This window comes from Petaurus breviceps, unplaced genomic scaffold (assembly GCF_028583685.1).
Source record: "Petaurus breviceps papuanus isolate PSGF00001 unplaced genomic scaffold, PetGlider_PUasm1.0 90903, whole genome shotgun sequence".
In the NCBI taxonomy this organism is placed as follows: Eukaryota; Metazoa; Chordata; class Mammalia; order Diprotodontia; family Petauridae; genus Petaurus; species Petaurus breviceps.
The window spans coordinates 9,207-32,565 of NW_027187376.1; the positions used below are offsets into that span (position 1 = coordinate 9,207).

Sequence of the window (23,359 nt, forward strand, 5' to 3'; positions counted from 1 at the left end):
ACTCAGTAACTTTCTGGGCCTCGGATTCCTCCCATGTAAAACAAGGGTGGGGGATGAGTAGAGCAGATGACCCCAAAGGTCCCTCTCAATTCTGGCATCCTGTGGATCTCTTCTCTAGGAATTCTGAAACAGACAACTCTTTCCCTTAATTGTGTAGTATGAAGAAGACCAGCAGGGGACGCTGGACCCTAAGAAACCAGTATCATTTTTCTCCCAGCCAGCCAAGTTACATAGTGTAAGAAGTAAGAGAAACAAGTTCAAAGGGTATGAAAGAATGAAGAACGAAGGGCAGCAGGTGGTCAGGGATTCAGACACTGCTGAAGTAGCACAGGAGTGTCCCTGACAGAAGGAGGAAAGGCCAGATGGGTGAGGGACGTGAGGCTGGACGTGCTATTACATTGTCCATTGAATTGACCCGTTATCCTACAGAGGAAAAGACCTCAGGACTGGTAGGTAACATAACAACAGGGTAAGGTTCAAGTCTGGTATCTCATTTACATGCTTTATAATTTAATGTTAATGTGGAGGGGGAAATTGGAATGAGAATGCCTTACATCACATAGTTCTTTGATCTTCATAACCCTTCTAAGAGATAAGCAGGGTTTATTCTGCCTCTTTATTTTCAGATAAAGGAACTAAGGCCTGGGTCAGCAGAGTGACTTACCCAACATCCTGATGGCTAAATAATGGCAGTCAGAATTAGACCCCAGGTCTCCAGTCTCACTCAAGCAAGGCTTCTTTTCACTAATAAGAACAGACGGGTAGGATTTGTATTGATAGAGTTCATATGCAAAGGCCTGGGTGATTCGGAAGGTTTGTTTCAGGAGAGGATCTGATAGACAAGAGGTATCTCATTTGTGGTAGGGACAGGGATGATCTGGAGCCAGCTCAAACCTCCTTGAGAGCTGATTATTAAAATTTCAGTCTTTTGGGGTGGCTAGGTGGTGCAGTGAATAGAGCATTGGAGTCAGGAGGACCTGAGTTCAAATCCTACTGCAGACACTTAACACAAAAACTATCGGTGTGACCTTGGGCAAGTCACTTAACCACAATTTCCCTACTCCAAAAAAGAAAAAATTTCAATCTTTCACTTATTGCTTCCTTTATTGTCTAGAGTCTAGACCTAGTCTGAGGACAGTCTCTAGACTTGAGAAAGTGATAGAGAAAATGTTAACAGTGCAATGCATTTATGCTTAATAATTATGGTTATAGTTAATAGTCTGGTACATTTTCAGAGTTCTTTGCCAGCAGATCTCTGGGTATAAGGGTGAATTTACAGAAGACAAGCTCTATATCTTTATGCAAGCCAAGCTGGTATTTACCCATCTGCCTTGGTATCTGGAAGTCAGTATCTAATGTCCAGATGGGCCTACAAGGTAGGGAGTTGGAGGGGAAAGGGGTAGGAGGATTTGTCTCAGGAAAAAAAAAAGAAAGAAAAAAGTAATCAGAACTTGCATTTCCATAGGACCAAAAAGTCTTCAGAAAGCTTACCCCCCCCTTATCTCCTCTGATACTGCCTTCACTCTAGAACAGGCCTTCATTATCTCATTCCCAATAGCCTACTGGTAGGATTGCCTCCCTACTCTAATCCATTCTCTATTCAGCCACCAAAGGGATTTTCTTAAAGTGCAAGTTCAACCTTATCACTCCCCTACTCAATAAACTTCAGTGGCTCCCCATTTTCTCCAGGATCAAATATAAAATCCTCTGTTTGGCATTCAAAGCCCTTTATAAACTAGCTTCCTCCCACCTTTCCAATCTTCTTATACCTTACTCCCCACCACATCCTCATGGATCCAGTAACAATGGCCTCCTGACCATTCTACAAACTAAACCTTACATCACCCTGGTCCCAGCATTTTCTCTGTCTGGCTGTCCACCCTCACTGACTTCCCTGGTTTCCTTCAAGTCCCAAGGAAAATCTCACCTTCTACAGGTGGCCTTTCCCAGCACCTCTTAATTCTAGTGCCTTCCCTATTATTTATATTATAATATATTATTTCCTATTTGTCCTGTATATAGTTTGCTTCTATATGTTTATTTACATGTTGTCTCCCCCTTAAATTATAAGCTCCTTGAGGGCAGGGAGTATCTTTTGCATCTCCCGTACTGAGCATAGTGTCTGGCATATAGTACATGCTTAATAAATGTTTATTGATTGTTTAACTTGCTTCAAAACAACACTGTGAAATAGGTATTATTATCTCTATTTTACAGAAAGAGAAACTGAGACCTAGGGTCATGAAACTTAGTAGCAGAATCAGTACTGAAGCCCAGGTATCCTGACTCTAGCCCTGTACTTTTTTTTTTTAATCTTATTTTGTTGTTATTCAGAACTTTAACACCAACAAATATGAACATGTCTATGTACAAAATATCAGAAAAGATGATTGTATATGAAACTGTGTGTCTCTATTACATAGTTGCATCTTTAAGTATATTATAACTTTAACACTTTGTTTCAAGGCTGTCCTGTTTGTGTCTTCTTTGAACTTCCTCTGTCCTCCCCTCTGTGCATTTTTCAAATGTTTCAGTGTCACCGCTTTCTTTCCTTGAGGCCAAATCATGTTTGACTTTCAAAGCCCTTCATAACCTAGCCTCTTCCTACTTTTCCAGTCCTTTTACACCCTATCCCACCCTCAACTGCCCCACTGTACTTGACAATCCCATGGCACTGGTTTCCTTTATTTTCCTCCACAATGAGGTTGGGGCGTTCAGGGGAGCATCAGGAAACACACATTTATTAAATACTTTCTAAGTGCTTTATGAGCATGCTCTCATTTTAACAACTCTGGGAATGGGTGCTATTATTATTCCCATTCTACAGAGGAGGAAACCAAGGCAGACAGAGGTCAAGTCCATAGTCACACAGCTAGTAAGCTTTTAAGACCAAATTTGAACTTGGGATTTCCTGACTTCAGGCCCAGCACCCTATCCACTGGTCCATCTAGCAGCTTCCTGTCTCTCAACTCTGTATTTTTACTGGCTGTCCCCCATGCCTGGAATTCTCTCCCTCTTCATCACTGCCTCCAGGCTCCCCTAGCTTCCTTGTCTCAACTCAAATCTTTCTGCGAGAAACCCAAGACACTGACTCTATATCCAGACACCTGGCATTTTTGCTGATTCAATGAATACCCATACTTGGGATTTATTCCCTCTTTGTCTCCACCCCATGACTTCCCAGCTAAAGTCCCATCTTCTTTCTACTAGAAACCTGTCCTGATCCCCCTTAGCATTAGTGCCCTCTCTCTGTTGATTATTTAGTTCTGTTTATATCAATTGAATGTGTGTGTGTGTGTGTATCTCATTCCCACACAGTTTTCATTTTGCCTCCCCAATTAGGCTGTGAGCTCCTTGGGAGCAGGGGCTGTCTTTTGCCTTTCTTTGTGTGCCCATCACTTAGTATCATTCGTGACCTATTGTAGGAGCTTAATAAATACTTCTAGACTCTTGGTATCACTATAATTTGCCCTTTCTTCCCCCCTCCCCCCCTCATTTTTAAAAAATCCCTTCCTTGCAACATATAATCACAGCCAAGCGAAATTAATCCCCCAACATTGGCCACGTCTGGAAATGTCCTTCTTATTCTGCCCCTACAATCCATTCCCCTCTACACCAGGGTCTAGGAAGCATGCTTCATCATGGTCCTCTGGAGCCCAGGTCTATGATTATTGCATTGTTCGTAGGTTTTGAATCCCAGAACACTTCCCATAACACCACTTCTCCCCCCCCAGAAAAGGAAGTTAGGAAGGGTGGCTTGGCGTAATAGTGGGAAAGAACTCAGAAGGAAGGGAGGTTAGGCCTCAGAGTGGGGAGGGAGAACCAAGGGGAGCATGGTCAGCATTCCTCATTAGGACTGTGACTCAAGCTCCAGGCATGCCAAGGGGTGGGACAGGGAGGTTAGATACCAGAACTGGGCTGTTAGCCTGCTGGCATGAAGTGCAGTGAGGACTTCACAGGCAAAAAGGGAGTCTAGTTGGACCCTGGAGTGCCCTATTTCTAATACGCTCCAAAATACCTCTCCTGACTGAGGACTGGGGTGAGAAAACTAATTGCCCCCTCCCCCAAGACCTATCAGAGAACCCCCAAGGCTCTCAAAGCACTGCAGCTTGTATCCCCGCTAAAAGTATCCTTTCTGCTCCCTTCTAGAACTTGTCATTACCTTCTATTGCCTGTAGGAAGGCTCCTCATCACCTACCCCCTCCTGCCCTAAGAGGCCAGCTGCTTTCAGTACTTCCTGTCTTCCTTCTATTCCCCTTCTCCAATATTTTCTCTAGACCAATCCTACACCCCACTCCCAGGCAAATGCCTCCCTGTCTTCCCAATCCCTATTTCCCTCTGACTCAGTCTCCCCATTTCCACCCCTAAATTGACATCTTTCCTCTAGGTGTTGAGGGTAGTTGCTAACCAAAGAAAGGAAAGTCTCACACTTGGTGAGTAGGCCTCTGGATAGCTCTCATCTGCTCCCTTACTGCTTATCACTTTTCAATTCCCATAGCCTCCTATTCTACCTTCTTTAAATTTTCTCAGAGGAAGTGCTGGGCAGGTTTCTTGGTTCCCAGAGATAATCTGGATGTCTCTCCTCCCTCCCCCCGCCACCTCAAAAAAAGCACCTGTATGCTTCTCCCTGACTCCAAGGCTGGCCAGTGGCCACAGGTTGCTGGCCCAGACAGGCCTGGGGCAGCTGGTCTTGGAGGAGCCCCTCCCTCCCATTGGTCTGACACCGAGCCAAAGAGAAACTGATCCTCTGGTGGGGGCAGGGAGCCAGAGAGCTGGGGCCCAGAATAGTCTCTACCACAGCTTTAGTCAGCACGACACTGGCTGGATGCAGCCTGAGCAGGAACACACCCTACTTTGGGTACAGGGGCCCCAGGGAGGGAATAGAGGGAGTCTAAAGGGACAGAGGGTGGGGTACAGCTGCAGTCCCTCAGGCTCAGGGGAGCTGAGGCTTGGGTTGCCATCCTCTCCTACCCCTTCACCTTGCCGTCTTCTCACAGACCTTGTCTTGAACCAACCATGTGGGACATGGTGGAACAACCAGGTGGGTAGGTCGTTTGGCCCCACATTCACTTCCTACGTCTCTTACCTCCTCTCCCCTTGCCTGAAATCCTTCTATCCCTGTTACCTCATCCCTATATCCCACTATCTTTCCTTCCCCTTTCTCTCCCTTTCACTGTCTCTTCTTCCTTCTCTTTCTTCCATCTTGTCTCTTCTCCACTCATCTCCTTTCCCTCCCACTGATTCTTTCTTTCTCTCCTACCCAAGTTCTATTTCCCCATACAGAAGTGAACTACTCAGGGGACAGCCCTTCAAGGCCACTTCCTTGCATGAATACCAACCCAGAGAAGAGCTGTGATAACAGGGGAGCCAAGGCCTCCAAGTGGATGAGGCAAGAGGCTGTGGAAGAAGGAGACCTTCCTATCCTGGAAGAAGAAGACAGTCCCCAGGGTGAGGAATGGGCCCACTGGGGAGAGAGAGGAGGGACAATTGGAGTTTAGACTAACTCTGATTTCCTATACACCCTGGGACTGGGACTGTGTCATGATCTCAATGCTCTAGTTTCATCTTCTGGGAGAGAAAGTGACTCAGTGGAGGTCAGAAGACCTGAGTTTTAGCCTTAATTCCTCTGCAAGCTTGCTGTATGACCTTGGGAAAATCTATTCATATCTCCCAACAACTTAGCAACTTACTTTTTTCACCTGTAAGATGCGAATAATAATACTCAATGCTTCATGGGATTGCTGAGGGGATAAAATAAGAAGGCTACTGTAGACAGCATTGGATAAATGTGAGATGTTATCATCTTCTTCTTAGCAGGTGTCCTGGCAAGGCTCGAGTCTGTGTCTACCTCCTCAGAAGACATATCCCAGAGCCAAGCTGCCACATTCCCAGGATCCGATTCCATTAGCTGGGGGCTAGAAGCCATAGATTTGGACTCCATATCTATGTGTCCAGAGTTCACATCTGTACCGTCAGGGACCATATCCCTAGAGCGAGAGATGTTAGAAGTGGGGCAGGAAGGGGAGATTCCAAGGAGAGTGACCAGAAGTCCATCGCCACAGATTCTCTTGCCCAAACTGGGCTGGGATGAAGAGCTTCTCCACCCAGGAGCCCAGATCTATATGCACTTCATGCAGGAGCATAACTGCTATGATGCCATGGCTACCAGCTCCAAACTGGTCATCTTTGATACCATGCTAGAGGTGAGGGCCTCCCTGTGCTCCCTGGAGCCACCCCAAACCTATATTTAAAGGTCTTCCTAGATTTCCCTGGTACCCTGAAGCCCCCAAACCATAATCAAACAAAAGATCTTCAGACCCCCTGAGTGTGTCAGATACCCCTCCCACTGTGGCCCATAGGTGCTCCTCTGCCATAGCCTCATCAAATTCCCTTGGCTCCTCCCTTCTAGCTCCCTCCCTTCACCTTTCTACTATGATCTTCTAAACCAGAGGTGGGGAACCTGTGGCCTTCTAGGTCCTTGGGTGCAACTTTTTGACTGAGCCCAAGTTTTACAGAACAAATTCTTTTATTAATTCTTTTATTAATATAAATTATTAATTTATTAATAAAATTCTTTTATTAAGTTCTACAAAACTTGGATTCGGTCAAAGGGCCACATGTTCACAGGTTCCCCACTCCTGGTCTAAACTCTCCTTGACCCTATGCCTCATTCCCTCCTCCATAATACATACCCACCCCAACTTCCCTAGCAGCTATAAATACAGATGGAGGAACTGAGGTGAAGTTAAAGGTTGGTTATATGAGAAGTTGTAAAGGTACAGGGAGGATCTCGCAATATTCAACAAGGGTGTATTAAGTACCTACTCTACTCAAGGCTTTGCTCTCAAGGAGCTTATGATCTAATGGGGACAAGGACAAGTGAGTACCCAAACAGCTATAGTAAAGAAGAATTAGAACAACACAAAGGGAAAGTGGAGGCTATGCTAGATGAATTTGAATAGCAGTCACCTGGGGGAAGGCTTCATGGAACAGTGAGTCATTAATAGATGGAGATCATTCCCAAGCATGGGGAAGAGAGTAAAAAGAGGTACAGAGCAGAAGGGGCAAGTCAAGAATGGGGAAGAGTCATCCAGTTTGTCCAGGACAGAGTCTACAGAAGAAAATAGGATGATAAGACAAGAGTGGGGCTACATGGTTGAAGGCCTTAAATGAATGTCAAGATCCTTGAATTGTAGATGGAGTAGCAGTATTAATGTAGAGTTCAAGAAGGTAGGATCTGACAGAGAGATGGCATCATTTCCTCCTCTTTCTTCCCAGATTAAGAAGGCCTTCTTTGCTCTTGTGGCTAATGGGGTACGGGCAGCCCCTTTGTGGGACAACCAGAAGCAGAGTTTTGTGGGTGAGTGAAAGACTGTGAATGGGAAGGGAAAGGTCTTGGTGAAGATATGTAAGAGAGCACATACAGGCCAAGGTGGGGAGACATCTGGAGCATTTAGGGGGCTCTTCAGTGGAGCTCTGAGGCCCAAGTGTTAGCTATGCCATTTAATACTTGGGTCATATTGACAAGTCACTTATCTCTGGGCCTCAGTTTCCTCATTTGCAAAATGAAAGGGTTGGATTGAGTGATCTCCAAGGTCTGTTCCCTCTCCAAATTCTACGATCCTCTGATGGTATGCATAGAATAGAAACCATGGTTAGATAACAGCTCAGCAACCTACCTCTTCAACCCTGGGCTGCCCTGCGGGTAAATCCCTAACATTCAGTTCTCCTGTCAGGCAGAGAAGGAAAAGAAGGAGAAGAAAAATAAAAGAAGAAGAGAAAGGGAGGAGAAAAAGGAAAAGAGAGGAGATATCAGAGTAGGACGTGATGTGAGGACGATAAGTACTGGCCAGCAGTGCCCATGCTATGGGATATCTACCTGAGTCTTGGATTTGCCTCCTCTGGGGCATCAATCATTTATTTATTCTTTCATCAGATATGCATTAAGAACTGGACTAGGCACTGGGTCAGTAGACCGGGAAGCCTCAAAGATAACCAAGATAAAGCCCCTGCCTTCACAGTGGCACCAGGACTGGGGCTGGTCCCCAGGCTGACCAGATCCATATCTCTCCCCCACTTTCTCAGGCATGCTGACAATCACAGACTTCATCCTGGTACTCCATCGTTACTACAGGTCACCCTTGGTGAGTACTGAAAACGGATGGCTCAACTGGATTGAAGGAGGGTGGGAGGAAAAAGCTGGGGGAACTGGGGAACTCCAGGTATGTGTGAGTCCCTGAGTCTAATCAGAAGAGGCTATCTCTCTGTCTCTAGGTTCAGATCTATGAAATTGAGGAACACACGATCCAAACCTGGAGGGGTGAGCAGAGAACTGGGGGCCCTAAGGGAAGAGACAAAGGGAGCTCTGCTTAGGAATGAAGTACAGAAAGAGGAATGGGGGACCTGGGAAATGGGGGGAGGGGAAAAGAGGTCCATGGGAGTCCCCAAAGAGGAGGATACAGCTCTCTGGACTTGATTCTCCCTCTCCTGCAGAGATTTACCTTCAAGGCTCTTTCAAGCCACTGGTTTCCATCTCACCCAATGACAGGTAGGTCCCTCTCCCCGATCTTGTCTCCAAAAATCTTTTTGGGTCTCATCCCCTTTTTTAAGAACTACTTGATTCTGGAATCCTAGAAGCAAAAGAATACAAATGGCCCTAAACCCCAGACTGTCTGGGGGGGGGGGGGGGAGGGGGTACATCTGGGGTGGAAGGGGAAGGGAGGTGGGAAGGGAGAAAAATTTGGGACTAAAAATCTTTCAAAAATGAATGTTGAAAATTTTCTTTACATCTGAGTGGAAAAAATAAAATACTATTAAATAATTTTTTAAAATTCGAAAAACGTCAACCCTGCCCTGCTTACCTCACTGGGTAGAGTCAAGGAAAGAGATATGTTCAGAAATGAAGGTACCAGCAAATTTTTAATTATTAAATTGAAAATACACTAACATTTTTCAAGTCTTGCCCAGGGGTCCAACTCTATATTAACCCCCCCTTTTCCCACACCTCCCAATCCTTCTATCTCATCGGCCACTCCTCCCCAGCCTGTTTGAGGCTGTTTATTCTCTGATTAAGAACCGGATTCACCGCCTGCCTGTTCTGGATCCTGCCTCCGGCAATGTACTTCACATCCTCACACACAAGAGACTGCTCAAGTTCCTGCATATCTTCGTAAGACCCTACCCAGACCTGGAAAAGTCCAGAGAGCCTCTGGAATGGGGGAGGGAAGGTTCTAACCCCACCAGAGCATTATGGGGCACATTGACCAATCTGGGGTCCTAGGGGCCCCAGCTGCCATCACACCACCCTTACCTCCACTTACATAAATTTGTATTTGCCCCATATTTTCAAGACTCTCTTAGTATAGCAGCCCTGATTGAGATCTTGGGAGGGAAAGTTAGTGTGCAGAGAAGCTTTGGGCACACTGTGGCATCTGGACTAGAGTTCCTGGGAAAGGAGTTCTGGCCTCCTTCCTGATCTTTGTCCTTTTCTCCCCTCCCTAACCCCTAACCCACTCTTACACCCAGGGTGCACTGCTGCCCAGACCACAGTTTCTTTCCCGATCTATCCAAGACTTGGGCATTGGCACATTCCGAGACTTGGCTGTAGTGCTGGACACAGCCCCAATCCTGTCTGCACTGGACATTTTTGTAGACCGCCGAGTATCTGCGCTACCTGTAGTCAATGAGTCTGGTATTTTTTTGCCAAGGGGAAGGGATGGTATTCAGGAGGGGGCTATGAAAAGATATTTGTGGGGAGGGTGGCCAGATTTTTAGTTTAGGCCTTCATGATGATATCAGAGGGTAATTGTAAAATCAGCTTAGAAATAAGGTTCTTTCCTTTTGTGTGTGTGTGTCAAAGACTCCTCTGGTAGTCCAGTTAAGGCTACTTCTCAAAATAGTGTTTTTAAACGCACAAAACACATCAGATTATAATGGAAACCAACTATATTGAAAAATAGTCTTTTTTTTTTTTTTTAGTTCATGGACCTCAGGTTAAGAACTCCCTGACCCAGGCATCATATTATAGTGAGAGTCAAGAGACCAGCATTCAAGTTCATGTGACTTCATCAGCCACATAAACTCTCTGTGCCTCAGGTTCTCCCATTGGCAAAATGGAAGAAATAATAGATATCTACTTATATTAGGTGGTTTTGAGGATCCAATGAGGTTTTGGGATCCAATGCAATAATCTCTGTGTGTTTAATAGAAAGCTCTTCTGCTAACTGTCTGTGTGACCTTGGGCTCTGAGGTCTCATCCCTAAGACTAAAGATGAGGAAACTGAGATAAACAGGACTAAATTATATTTTAATATGATATAAATTACATTTAAATTTGCCCAGGATCACATAGCTTGTAAGTGTGTCAGGCCAGATTTGAACTCAGAAATATCAGTCTTCCCGACTCCAGGCCCAACGCTCTATGCACTATGGTGCCACCTAATGGACCAAAGAAATAGTTGGTGTTAAGCTTTTATTCCAGGTACTCCTTAAGAGTTCTGACTACCTCCTTTCTTCCTTCCTCCAATCCAGGACAGGTTGTGGGCCTCTATTCCCGATTTGATGTCATAGTAAGTATCTTATTCAAAGTAACTGAGAATAGTGTGGAGAGGCCCAGGGTGGAAAATGGAGATGTTTGTTGGGAGTTGGGAGGGGGGAGGTCTGAGGATGGAGTTAACTAAGTGGAAATCTATAGAAGCTGGACCTTCTGTGCAGCTGAAGGAAATCTAGAGGGGGGGGGGGGGGGGGGGGGGGCTGTTGATAATCCCCACCCTCTTCCTGCTTTCTCTCTCTGTCTCTCTGTCTCTGTCTCTCTGTGTCTCTCTGTTTCTCTCTCTCTGTCTCTGTCTGTCTGTCTCTCTGTCTCTCTCTCTCTTCTGTAGCACCTGGCTGCCCAGAAGACCTACAACCACCTGGATATAAGTGTTGGTGAAGCGTTAAGGCAGCGGTCCCTCTGTCTGGAGGGCATCATTTCCTGCCAGCCTCATGAAAGCCTGGGTGATGTCATTGACCGAATTGCCCGAGAACAGGTGACCATGCCACAGTGTCCCCTCCCCCCACCAACCCCATTCATACAGAGCTTCATCACCCCAGGGAGACACTGAAGCTTTGAAGTGCCCATTCTGACCTCAGGATAGGGCCTGGCCACTTTCAACCATTCCAGCACTGCACACATGGTACCCACAACTCTCCCAGCTTGAGGAGCCTCAGTGTGTGCCTGTCAGATGCCCTATCCCTTAGTTCTTATTCATACCCTTCTTGCCTTTGCCCATTCACTAGCCGAACTCCCTAGAGATGCTGACTCTCCCTCCAGGGCTACAATTATGCAGCCACATAATTATGTGACCATGACTGGGCCACAGCCATGTCCTTCTCACTCCAGCCCCTTGGATCCACAGGTTCACCGGCTAGTGATGGTAGATGAATCACAGCATTTGTTGGGCATCATTTCCCTATCTGACATCCTCCAAGCCCTGGTGCTCAGCCCTGCTGGTATTGATGCCCTTGGTTCCTGAGAATCCCAGTGTCCCCTTGTGTCTTGTGCAGCACTCCAAATGCCACCCCCCCCCAACAGATGGAAGGAGGAGGGGAGCTCACTCCCTTCACTCTCATTCTCAGCCAAATCCTCTCCTGCTCAGGTATGTTTCACTCTTCTCCTCACCTCTCTCTTGCCCCCTTATTTACTAATTCCAATACTGGCCCTCTCAGGTTTGCCCTGTTCCCAAACCTCTTTCCTGGAGTTCATCAGGGAAAGGAATAGCCCTGTTCTTGAACAAGTAGGTCCATGAAAACCATGAGGCTTACCAATCATTGCTCCAACAAGGCTGCGTTGGGCTGGAAAGAGTACTTTATGCAGGGATTTGGAGTTCCTTTCCTCCCTACCCCAGGTGACTACATTAAAACTCATCTATTCAGGCTTCGTGGAGGTACCAGAAATAGGGGTAGCTGAGGCATTAATAGGATAGCTATTTAATTCAATAAACATTTATTAAGCGTCTACTATGTGCTAGGCACTGTGCTAAGTCCTGAGGGTACAAAAAGAGGCAAAAAGACAGTCCCTGGCCTCAGGAGCTTACAATCCAACAGGGGAGACACCGTGCAAACAAATATATACAAAGGAAGGTATATGCAGGAAAAATAGGAAATAATTAAAAGAGAGAAAGCACCGGAATCAGGAGGGCTTTAGGGAAGGCATCCTGTAGAAGGGGAGATTTCAGTTGGGCCTTCAAGGAAGCTGGGGAGGTCAGGAGTCAAAGCAGAGGAGAAAAGCCTCAAATTATAGTTTCAGGGTCCCTGGGAAGGTTTCCTTGTCCATACCTCCCATAACAAGTCTGACATCTGTTTCCTGAAATCCCTTTACCCACAGAATAAATCCTTCCTTTTAGACAATTAGAGATGAGGCTTAAAATGCAAATCCTCTTGAGAAAAGGAACACATGACAAATTCATTCTTGAGTGAATCTGAGCTGCAAATCAGACCCTTGCCTGCCTGGTTATAGGATCATAGATTTAGCGCTGGATGGGACAGTGGAGACTATCTCCTCCAATAGCTTCATTTTATTATAGAGACAACAGAGACCCAAAGAGGTATGGCCCAAAGTCATGAAGAGAATGCAGAACTCAAATCCAAGACTCTTACTCTAGAGGCAATGATCTTGGGAAAGGCGTACTAAAAGCCTAATTTGGGGTAGAGAACCCAAAGTGAGGGCAGCAGTAGTCCAAAGGAGAGACAACTTTATCTTCTTTACAATTTTGCCTTTTTTTTCCTCCCCTGCAGGCTCTGCATCTTCATCCCCAGTTCCACTTCCCTAGTACAAACAAAGCTCTATTCCCACAAGCCTTTGAGAAAGGCCAACTCTTCACAGTATGGTGGAGGTCAGGAGGAGCATTCCCTGACCCTCAGGCACTGGGAACATTGGAGGATATTCTTAGCCCCATGTATGCCCCTATCCTTAATCCCCTTCCTTCCATCTGCAATAGTCCCCAGGGTGGGGCTGACTATGGGGTTTGAGAGTGTTGGGACATGAGACAGGGACTCAACTCCTTTGGTTTCTGGACTGATTCTCAATTTTTCACTGTCATTCTCTAATGTCTTTTCCCATGATCCTTCCCATCCTCCCCTTCTTCCCCTTCCACTTTGGTATAGCAAGAGTTGGGTATACTATGGAAGCACAGTTGTAGAGCTTCAGATCTCTATCTGTGGCTGTCCACCCAACCTGACTAGACCCAGGGAAAGATCTAGAATGCTGATACCGGCCTCCACCATCAACTTGTGGTAGAACTCTGGGTCAGTTCCTGCTCCAGTCTGGTCCTGCTATTCTCAGGAACAAGAGAGGGCCTGAGCTATTCCCATGCCCTCCTATTCTTAGGCTAAAAGAGTGGGTAAAGAGTTAGATCTATGAAAGGCCTGGATATTCCCCAGGAAAAGTCCAGGGACGCCCCAAGTCTTTTCCGTTGGGATTGACTTTCAATGTAGCAGTCTGTCATGAGAACTGAATTATTCGACATTGTTATTTTTGGACGTATGTCCTTCTTTGAGCAGCAGAATGAATGAAGAAAGGGATCCAGGGCACTGGTTCAAATGGACATTTGTCAAGAAGAGAGTATGATTTTTATGTTTGCTCCTACTGTTCCTTCTCTGAGCATCCTGGAAACCTAGAAATTCAGCCTCATGGACCTTTCTATGAGAGCCTCTATTTACTCCTCTTGCCCAAGGCCTCCTCATTTCCTGGAGTTCTGCTGGGGGCTTTATCTCTACTCCAGCTATCTTCCTTCTCTAGGTTCCACAACCAAACATAAACTTGAGGGGAGAGGATGGGTCAACCCATGTGGAACGATAACTTCCTCCATAAAGATTAAAAATTAAAAAAAAAAAAAGATGTTTGAGTCACATGTTTGGTACCTTTGATACATATACACACAGTTAGAGAAAAGCAAGACCATCTTCTTGCCAGGTGCCAGCCAACTCCTCTAACCTCCTGTCCCCAGGCAGGCTAGCTCTTTTTCCCTTGTATCAGTAGATTTAGGACTAGGAGTGACCTGAGACTTAAAATCACAGATTTAGAAACTGGAGATAGAAAGGGCCTTGAAAGACAACTTATCCAACCCTCTCATTTTAAAGTTGAGGGAACAGAAGCCCACAGAAGTTTCTATAAATGACTTGCCCAAGGCCACATGTGTATTAAGTAACAAAACTAAGGTTTCTGACTCCACTCTTCTTACACTATAGTATTTACTAAGTCTCCAGGGAAAGAAGAAAAATTTCTATAATACCACCAGGTTTAGAAATCTCTTTCATCACAACAAGCCTATAGGCCAGGTAGTGCAAATAGTATCATCCTCATTTAATAGATGAAGAAACTCCCAGGGTTTTTCTGGCTCCTCCATTTACAATGCCCAACATTCTGGAGTTTCTCTCTGCCACAGTCTCTGGTCATTCCTTCCTGTTCTCAGTGGAGGGGACAGGGACTATTCAGAGTCATGTTTTCTCCCTGGAGGTTGGAAATCTGCCTCCTCTCTCAATCTATTCTGCTCATACACCAATTTGTTACTCATAATTCTCATAAGTGGGACAAAAGCATTAAAGTCTTCTCTCTTTATGTAAAATTTACACCCCATCTGTGTGTGTGTGTGTTTGCAACACAAGGAGAAAATAGTTGTTCTGAGCACAAAGGGAAAAAAAGGAAGGTTAGTATTTCTGAAAGGGAAAAAAAACCCTAGAACTAGGAGTCAGGAGACCTGGATTCTAGTTAAAGAAATGTTACTAATTTGTTTTAAGACCTTAGATAAGTCACTTGACCAACTCTCCCTTTGCTTAGAATTTAAGAAATGGAAGTGGCCTTCAAAATCGTCTAGGCAAACCTCATTTTATGAAAGAGAAAACTATAGCCCAGGAAACTGAGAAGGCTTGCCCAGGGCCACACAGAAAGTCAACCACAGTGCCAGGACTAAGCACCAAGATCTTATCATCTTATCCACCATCATACCATATTTCATTCTTTACTGCTTCTCTAAATTTAATCTGTAAAATGGGAGAAATAATGCCTGTCCTACCTCCCTTAAAACATTATGATGAGGATTAATCTGTAAATGTGTTCCTCATTTAGATTTCCACAATGTTTAAGATCTTGAAGGGTAGAGGAATATGGAAACGAAAAGGTGAAGCCCTTTCAGGTGTAAATAATAATAGCTAACATTTATCTGGCACTCCCTATATGCCAGGCACTATACTAAGCACTTTTACAATTATAAGCTCATTTGATCTTCCTAACAATCTGGAGAGATGCCTGCTATTATTATCTTCATTTTACAGATGAAGAAACTGAAGGAGAAGTTAAGTGACTTTCCCAGGGTGACATATCTGTCATGTGTCTGAAGTCAACTTTGAGCTCAGATCTTCCTGACTGTAGACTCAATGCTCTATCCATTGTATAGACTAGGAGTAAATAAAACATTCTACCCCAGGAAAGGGCTATGAGCCCTATTAAGCTTTGAATAGCTTAAACAAATATGAAAATGTCAGCAAAGACAATGAACTTGCCTCAGAGCACATATTGCCTCAATACCTTTGCCCCCAGTCACTCATCTAGATAATACCCCAAGAGTACCCTGGGAAATAGAACCAACTGGTCACCATAAATAAGAGTAGGGTTCTTCACTGGAGGAATCCTGCTCTGACCTAGGAAGAATTGTGAAAAAAGAAAATCTGTGCTTCTTACACCTCCTACCTGGGAAGTAACAAATCTCAGGGCTAACGTTCTAAGGGAGTCAAAGAAGGAAGGCTCCTACCATTTTTAGAATAAAGATTTCTGAAGAGTGTAATAGTATTCCATTTGAAAAGAGTGCTATAATACTTCAGCAAGTATTAATCAGCCAAGCCAGAAGCTGGAACTGGAAGTACAGCAGATAAACCTACAAAGATACCCTGCCCTATGCAGTGTCAGTTGAATCTGGTGAGAAGCCAGTTCAGCAGCTAAGTGATCTGTTTGACCCAGGCCAGCACTGATATGCCTTTCCACACCCTATGAGGGGCTGAGTCACCCATCCAAATGACATGTTGTACCCTTTGAGGAGTCATCAAAGTAGCTGTACATCACTGATCCTGTGCCTAACAGTGAACTGTGTAAGGATTCTCTATAGAATAAAGGATATCAAGGTCCTGTAGTTCCAGAGTTATGAGCTACCTTGGTCATATGTTCCTTACACGAATGTCTCATTACCATTGTAATATAGGTTTATACCCACTCTTCACCACACTATAGACAAGCTATTTGTGGGACAGCATTATCTCAGGTTCTGGAGGGAATACTTTGCAACTGCTGTTTTCTCAATGCCATTTGAGTAAATGCCTTTTCTAAGAGATAATTAAGTCTATTGTCTGATTATTAATGAGAAGTACTCCACTGGGGAGTCATGAGCTACAATGTTAGGAGCAGTCACCCAAATTGGTGTCCCTTGAACTTGAGGTGACAGTCACCTCTCTGGTGAGTCAACCTTACAGTATTGGGGGAACATTACGAATCTAGGATTCTTTCTATTTCTAAAATTGTATGTTTCTAAATGAAAGAAACATTAAATGTTTTGCCAATCTGAAAACACTAAGTAACACAGAACTGTCCACTGAGCCCAGTCTTCATGAGCCTGAAAAGAGTGTTACTGAGGCAATTTCCCATGTGGAAGTTCTATAATTTGTTCCTGTCTTCTAACCATATTGTGATGAGGAGTCCCTTTGATTGGTTGCAGCTGCCTAGCCAGACCTGGGGGGCATTCAGATGGTGCTACTCAGTCTCATCCTTCCTTTCAGTTGACTCCTTCCGGCTAATAGTGTTCTGGTGAGAGAATAGAGACAGTACCATTAGGGGAGAGGTCTTGGGCCCTCCCTATCTAGGGCCAACATGTCAACACTGAATACAGTCCTTGGTTCTTTGCCTTGGTGTTTGTTCCTTCATGTTAGGCAAGGAAAATTCATCTGAAGGTTACAGCCGAGTTTCTTGACAGGCCAGGAAGGTGAGCCACCTGAGGTCCATGAATCCCAGTGTCGAGTCCATCCAGGGTTTTGAGATCAGCCATGCTTTGGGCCTAAGGAGGACTCTTAGGATCTCCAGATCCCAGCCTAGGAGTAGCTGAGATGAATAGTCACCAGAAGCGATGTTGAATTTGAATGAGAGATTACTAGGGTACATAGCATACAGAAACTCCATTGTCTGAAACCATTCTCTCCAAAGACTGAAGTGGTATAAGGAAGAGTGGGTCCCTCTGGTGTTGGGGTGGGGCTGGGGGTAAAATGGTTATATTTCTGATCTTGATATATCTTCAAAGTAAATATCCTGTTGCAAAAGCTGATTGATCCGCACTTGTTACACAAACTGTGCTTTGTTACTGGTTGTTATAGTGGAAAGACCATACCTGGAATAGGTATTTATGCTCATAGCAGTAGAGCAGAGATATGCCAACCCCTCAATGGTACCCCTCGAACCCTGAGGAAGAGATGTAACTGGTTTACTCTGGGAGAGGGAAGCCAAAAAGTAAATACTACAGATATTGTTATTATCATCACCAGGCCTATGGGGGTGAAGAGAGGGAAAACAAAAAGAGCAGGGCTGAGACATATTTTAAGCAGATATAGATTCTAACATCACTGAAAGGCAATTTATTAGTTGTGCTTCCATGGACCAAGGACATCCCAGAAGGGAGATATGAGCAGGCACCAACAAACGTGGTAGGACCCAAGAGCTTGGTCTTTCAGATCTTCAGGAGCTACCCCGAGCTCATCCTGTGTCTCATTACAAATACAGAGCGGAGCTAAGATCTGGGCTTGTCTCATGGCAGAGGAAGGACTCTGGCTGGTGAAGAACAAGAAGGTGCCCCACTGGTGTCAGGGGCGCCTCCTCTGGAAGCACAGCTTAACTAGCTTGTCAGGCACCAAGACTATTCGTGACAAAGGGAGCACTTTCTGCATTCCGGGAGCTAGAGATATCTGGTATTGCTGTATAATCTGAGGGACAAATGAGGGGAGGGGGGAAAAGTTATTAGTGACTTCAACCCACTTTCCTTTGCCTACTCCCCCCAGTGCCTTCCATAACACCTTCCTTCCTGGGACTAAAACTATCATAATCCCTATGGATTCAGCTCAGAGGGGAATCCTCCCTGTGGCCACAATGACCCTCTCAAAATAAGTCCATTTTTCAACAACCCTATTCCAAATCCCACCTACCTCTAGCCTCTAGCTCCCACCTCCATGAATACCCACCTGCTTCCTTTACTGACCTTTATTAAGAATCCTATTTCCATTAGTAGCACCACAAATACCCTCATTTCTCCATTGTCTCTTAATCCCTTCTCTATTAATCCTTCTCAGTCCTTCCCCTGTCCCTGGCTCCCCCATCAATTAATGATCCCATTCCTATGTTGTCCCCATGCTCCCCTATATCAACTGCCCTCATTCTGCCCTACCCAAAGTTCCCCTTTTATCAACTCTCTATCCATCCTCATTTCTTGTTCCCTCTTCCATTAACCATCACTTCTCCCACCTTTATCCCTGATTTCCCATTAACCCTCTCTCCATCCCTCCTCTGTCAGTGGTTTCCCTTTTATTAACCAGTCCCTATCTCTCCCCTGTCTCCAGTTCCTCCCTCCATCAATCCTTCCTATTCCTCTCCTGTATCCTGATTCCTCCTCATTAGATCAGCCCATCCATCTTCTGTCCTTGATTCCCCCTCCCTCAACCACAGTAAGTTTTTCCTGTTACTCCCTCCACCACTTTCCACCATCCCTTACCCTTGACAGCACCAAATTCATCTCAAGCTCAGCAAGCCGACGTCCCAGACAGGACCGGACCCCAAAACCAAAGGGTAAGGTGCTGAAGGCATGGTTGCCTCCCACAGTCCCAATCTGATTTTTCCGTAGCCATCGCCGTGGCAGAAACTTCTTGGGAGATGGGAAGTTGTCTGGATCCCGGGACATTACAAAATGACACAACACAAACTGGGTCTGCAGGAAAATAGCAGAAGAGGACAATGAGATGTAGTGGAAAAGGGTTGTATTGAGGGGTCAGATAACCTAGCTTGGAGCCCAGCTCTATTTCTACCTGGGCAAGCTACAAGTCTCTTGGTGTAAGATTTCTCAACAGTAAAATGGGGGTGGGGGGAGGGAGAAGGGGGAGAGATGGACTAGATTATAACTATTCTAATAACAAACAGTAATGATGATAATATTTATACAGCACTTTAAGTTTGGAAAAGCTGCTGTACATATGTTACTTCATTTGATCTTCACAACAACCCAGCTACTATTCTCCATTTTACAGATGATATTCTGAAGCTGAAAAAGGTTAAACCATTTGCCTAGGGTCACAAAGCTAAGGTAGGCTTTCAGTTTAGGTCTTCCTGACTCCAAATTCATTGTACCACCCAACTGCCTTTACATGACCTCTAAAGGACCTTCCAGCTCTGAGTCTGATGAGTCAAAGGCATCCCTGCAGCCCAGAAACACATTGAACTCTTAAGTACTGCTCTTCTTTTTTTTTTTTTTTTTAAGCAATCGGGGTTAAGTAACCTGCTCAAGGCTACACAGCCAGATATCTCTGGGTGTGGTGCTGGGTGTCTGAGCCCAGGATTCGGTCTCCAGATCATCCCAACACTGGAGCTGGTGCTCTTACTCGCCGAGCCACCTGGCCGCCCCTAAGCAATTGGGGTTAAGTAACTTGCTCAAGGTTTCACGGCCAGGTGTTTCTGGGTGGGTGCTAAGCGTCTGAGCCCGGCATTGGATCTCCAGGTCTTCTCAACACTGGAACTGGTGCTCTTACTCGCTGTGCTACCTGGCCGCCCCAATACTGCTCTTCTTAATGAGTACCCCCTTCTCTAATTCTAGCATTCCCATCCCAGGTACCCAGTTCCCAAACTTCTCAATCTGTCCACTTCCCATGATTCTCCAGCCCCACTTACATTCTTGGGGAAGAGAAAGTCTCCTACTATGACTTCCTTGTCTGTGTTGATTCTCGAGTTTATGGGGACAACAGGATAGAGGCTGTGGGTATATGGGAGAAGGGAGTCAGGGGCATGACTTGGGAAAGAAGCAAGGAAATGCTCTTCCTCACCCCCCACCCCCTGGGTTCCTCAGAATCCGTTCCCATGGTCCCTTCTCTTCCCTCCCACCTCCTCCTTTCCATCGAGGCCCCCGTTTCCCAAGTCCAGGCTCCTCCTGCCACACTCACCTTTGTATCCAACCTTAGCCCTTCCCTTCTATCCTCTCCATTCTGGCCTTCCTTAGACCCTACTCCACTTCAAAGACTCAGAATCATACCGAAGAGTCTCCTTCAGCACTGCTTTGAGCAGGGGCATGTGGGCAAAGTCCTTGTGCTGGGGTATCTCCCCAGGAGGTACCACTCCCACCACTTCCTTGTACAGGGCTTCCTGAGTCTCTGGATCCTGAGCCAGGTGGTAAAGGGCCCAAGTCAATGTGTTGGAAGTCTAGAAGGAAGCAGAGTCAAGGAAGATGATATGAAAAGGCTGTCCAAGATACAGTGAGGGTGGCTATAGGAAAGTAGATAGATGAGAGAGCTAGTCAGCTGAAGTCCTTTGGAGCAATGGGTAGGGTCTAATTTTCCTCCCAAAACCCCTGGGAGGGGGGCGGCCAGGTAGCATAGCGAGTAAGGGCACCAGCCCCACTGTCGGGATGACCTGGGGGACCGAATCCGGGCTCAGACACTTAGCACCCTCCCAGAAACACCTGGCCATGTAACCTTGAGCAAGTTACTTAACCCCTAATTGCTTTAAAAAAAAAAAAACCCTGGGAGGTAAGCAATGCAAGTAATATTATCACTCCTCAATTTTACAGGTGGGGAAACAGAGGCTCAGAGTCTATGTGACTTGCAGTAAGAAGTTACAAAGTTAACATGTGAACCAACCCTCAAATTCAGATTTTCTGACGTCACTACTCCAACAAAGACTTTACTGCTGCAAGATGCTGCCCTTATGGCTTCTATGAATTAAAATGGCAAAGATACAGGAATCAGAGCAGGCCATAACCAGAAGATGATGCTTCAGTTATTCATGTTTATAAGAATACTAATAATCATTTTTATTACTAACATTTATATAGCACTTACTGTGTACTAGGCACTGTATTAAGTACTGTAGACTTATCTCACTTGATCCTCATAACAACAGTGGGAGATAGGTGCTATCATCCCCATTTTACAGAAGAGGAAACTGAGACCAACAAAGGTAGATGACTTGCCTAGGGTCACACAGTTAGGAAGTGTCTGAGGTTGGATTTGAATCTAGACCTTTTTGATTCCAGCCCTGGGACTGTACCCATTGTGCCACTTCATACAATGAGAAGAGTGATTTTAAAAGAAGCATCATCAGCAAGAGTCAGAAAATAATTTTCTAATGACCTGGACGCTGGTTAGATCAGGGCTAGGTTACCTGTGTCCTAGAGGCCACATGAGGTTTTCTAGGTCCTTGGGTGTGGCCTTTTGACTGAGTCCAAGTTTCATTAAGGGGATTTGTTTTGTGAAGTTTACATTCAGTCAAAGGGCCACATTTGAGGACCTTGAGGGCCACATGTGGCCTTGAAGCCACAAGTTCCCCACCCTTGGATTAGAGCCTTATCAGATAAAACAAAGTCAAAGGAATGAAAAAAAAATAGAAGAAAATGTGAAATATCTCATCAGAAAAAACAACTGACCTAGAAAACATCAGGAGAGATCATTTAAGAATTATTGGACTGCATGAAAACTGCAATTTAAAAAAAGGGCCCAGATATCATATTTCAAGAAATTGTAAAGGAAAACCGCTCCTGATATCCTAGAACCAGAGAGTAAAATAGAAATTGAGAGAATCCATTGGTCATTTCCTGAAAGAAATTTCAAAATGAAAACTCCCAAGAATATTATAGCCCAATTCCAGAGCTCCCATGTCAAGGAGAAAATACTGTAAACAGACCAAAAGAGACAATTCAAATATGACGGAGCCATAATCAGGATCACACAAGATTTAGCAGTGTCTATGTTAAAGAAGTGAAGGGCTGGGAGTATAATATTCCAAAAAGTAAAGGAACTAGGCTTACAACAAAAAAATTGCCTACCCAGGAAAACTGAGTATACTCTTTCTGGGGGAAAAGTGGATTTTTAATGAAGTAGAGGACTTTCAAAACTTCCTGATTAAAAGACCACAGTGGAAGAGAAAATTTGACATTCGAACACAAGACTCAAGAGAAGCATAAAAAGGTAAACATGAAAGAGTAATCATACAAGCTCTGAGTAGCTTGTGGCATTTTCTCTCAGATACTGATTTAATGCAGATAACTATACCCAAATTGAAACTCAAAATAAAATTTAGTTATGGTCCCAAATGCCTTTTACCTTAAACAACAAGCCTCAACAATCACAGCTTAGAGCCAGTTATAATTAGCTCTATTTTCATGGAGCTGCAATATGTAATAAAGATTTATCAGGTAAGCCAATTTATAGAAATCCTTTTTAATCCTTGCAACTTCTTAGCAAGTTAGGTTCATCTAAAAAAAACTACATTACTGAAAAAAAAAAGTTCTTTTCCCAATGACCTTGCTTAACAGAGATAGTTTCCAGGGGATTTGGAATGATGCCCCTGTTTAGCCAGTTCTCATACAATCAGGAGGACTGTTCCAAATGGGCAGAACTAGTCAGAACAAAGTTGTCACAGTTTTAGGTTTTAGCATTAAAGCAGTAGCCTAATAACTTAGTTAACAGTCTTACAATTTTAAACAATCTTGACTGAAACCTCCTTTTAAACAAAGACAGACTTGGAAGCTTAAGATTTTCCCAAATTACAATACTCCAAAACTCTAAGAGAAACTGCTTCTCATACAGCACAGACAGTACAGCTGTTTACCAGTAACAATATAAATAAAAACAAATGAATTAATCAATCTGATGACCTTAAAACTCCACATGAAGTTATACTGAATTAAAAATTTTTTTTGATGCCATACAACCAATCAACTTATCACTAGAAATCAATTACATTCTGGAATCTCACACAGATGGTGAATGTGGTGATCCATAAACCTTCAAATTAACATTATTACTTTCTTAGATGAAGCAAGATTGAAAAATACATCCCTATATTTTTCTTTCCCTTTTTTCAGGAGTTCTTATTTGCTAAATAAATATTATAACAGGGTTAGCAGAACTGATAAAGTAATATAGCTAATTTTACACAACTTTTTCTCCATCTTTTAGTTTCAACAAAATTCAGATTGAAAACTGCTTTTTGTCACTCAATTTTTACAGTATAAGAGGATTTTACAATTTAGAGATACCATAATAAAACAATGACATTATGACATTAATTGCATTTCCAATTCATCACATACCAAAA

The 23,359-nt window shown here is 44.4% G+C and overlaps 2 protein-coding genes across 8 annotated transcripts in view; one reads left to right on the forward strand and one right to left on the reverse strand.

Annotated features, from left to right (window-relative positions):
- The first annotated feature begins 302 nt into the window (after positions 1-302).
- PRKAG3 (protein kinase AMP-activated non-catalytic subunit gamma 3) lies at positions 303-14,072 on the forward strand. Of its 5 annotated transcripts, none has more exons than XM_069075126.1 (13): positions 303-449; positions 5,284-5,448; positions 5,815-6,203; positions 7,279-7,360; positions 8,086-8,144; positions 8,275-8,320; positions 8,494-8,548; positions 9,043-9,169; positions 9,526-9,691; positions 10,531-10,568; positions 10,881-11,027; positions 11,397-11,636; positions 12,775-14,071. In XM_069075126.1, the coding sequence occupies exons 2-12, from the start codon at positions 5,328-5,330 to the stop codon at positions 11,511-11,513; spliced, it is 1,347 nt and encodes a 448-aa protein (XP_068931227.1). In that variant the 5' UTR covers positions 303-449; positions 5,284-5,327; the 3' UTR covers positions 11,514-11,636; positions 12,775-14,071. The 5 variants fall into 5 exon arrangements, with proteins under 5 accessions (XP_068931227.1, XP_068931223.1, XP_068931224.1 ...); XM_069075122.1 differs by lacking the exon at positions 303-449 and adding an exon at positions 4,778-5,045 and having other exon boundaries at positions 12,775-14,072; XM_069075123.1 differs by lacking the exon at positions 303-449 and adding an exon at positions 4,779-5,045 and having other exon boundaries at positions 5,818-6,203.
- A 3,547-nt stretch (positions 14,073-17,619) lies between these two features.
- The window catches only part of CYP27A1 (cytochrome P450 family 27 subfamily A member 1), a 41,237-nt gene continuing 35,497 nt past the window's right edge, over positions 17,620-23,359 (reverse strand). For all 3 annotated transcript variants that reach the window (XM_069075120.1, XM_069075118.1, XM_069075119.1), the window contains exons 7-10: positions 20,298-20,464; positions 19,940-20,021; positions 18,774-18,986; positions 17,620-17,991 (exon numbers count right to left, since the gene is read on the reverse strand). In XM_069075120.1, coding sequence (XP_068931221.1) covers positions 17,872-17,991; positions 18,774-18,986; positions 19,940-20,021; positions 20,298-20,464 — 582 coding nt within the window. In that variant the 3' untranslated portion in view covers positions 17,620-17,871. The remainder of the gene's footprint in view (positions 17,992-18,773; positions 18,987-19,939; positions 20,022-20,297; positions 20,465-23,359) is intronic.

Bases quoted from the DNA above. Each gene is read 5' to 3' on its own strand.
- PRKAG3 (XM_069075122.1), top strand. From the start codon at position 4,826: ATGCAGCCTGAGCAGGAACACACCCTACTTTGGGTACAGGGGCCCCAG. The intron at 8,145-8,274 runs GTGAGTACTGAA...CTCTGTCTCTAG, and splicing joins GTTACTACAGGTCACCCTTG to GTTCAGATCTATGAAATTGA. The intron at 9,692-10,530 runs GTATTTTTTTGC...CCTCCAATCCAG, and splicing joins ACCTGTAGTCAATGAGTCTG to GACAGGTTGTGGGCCTCTAT.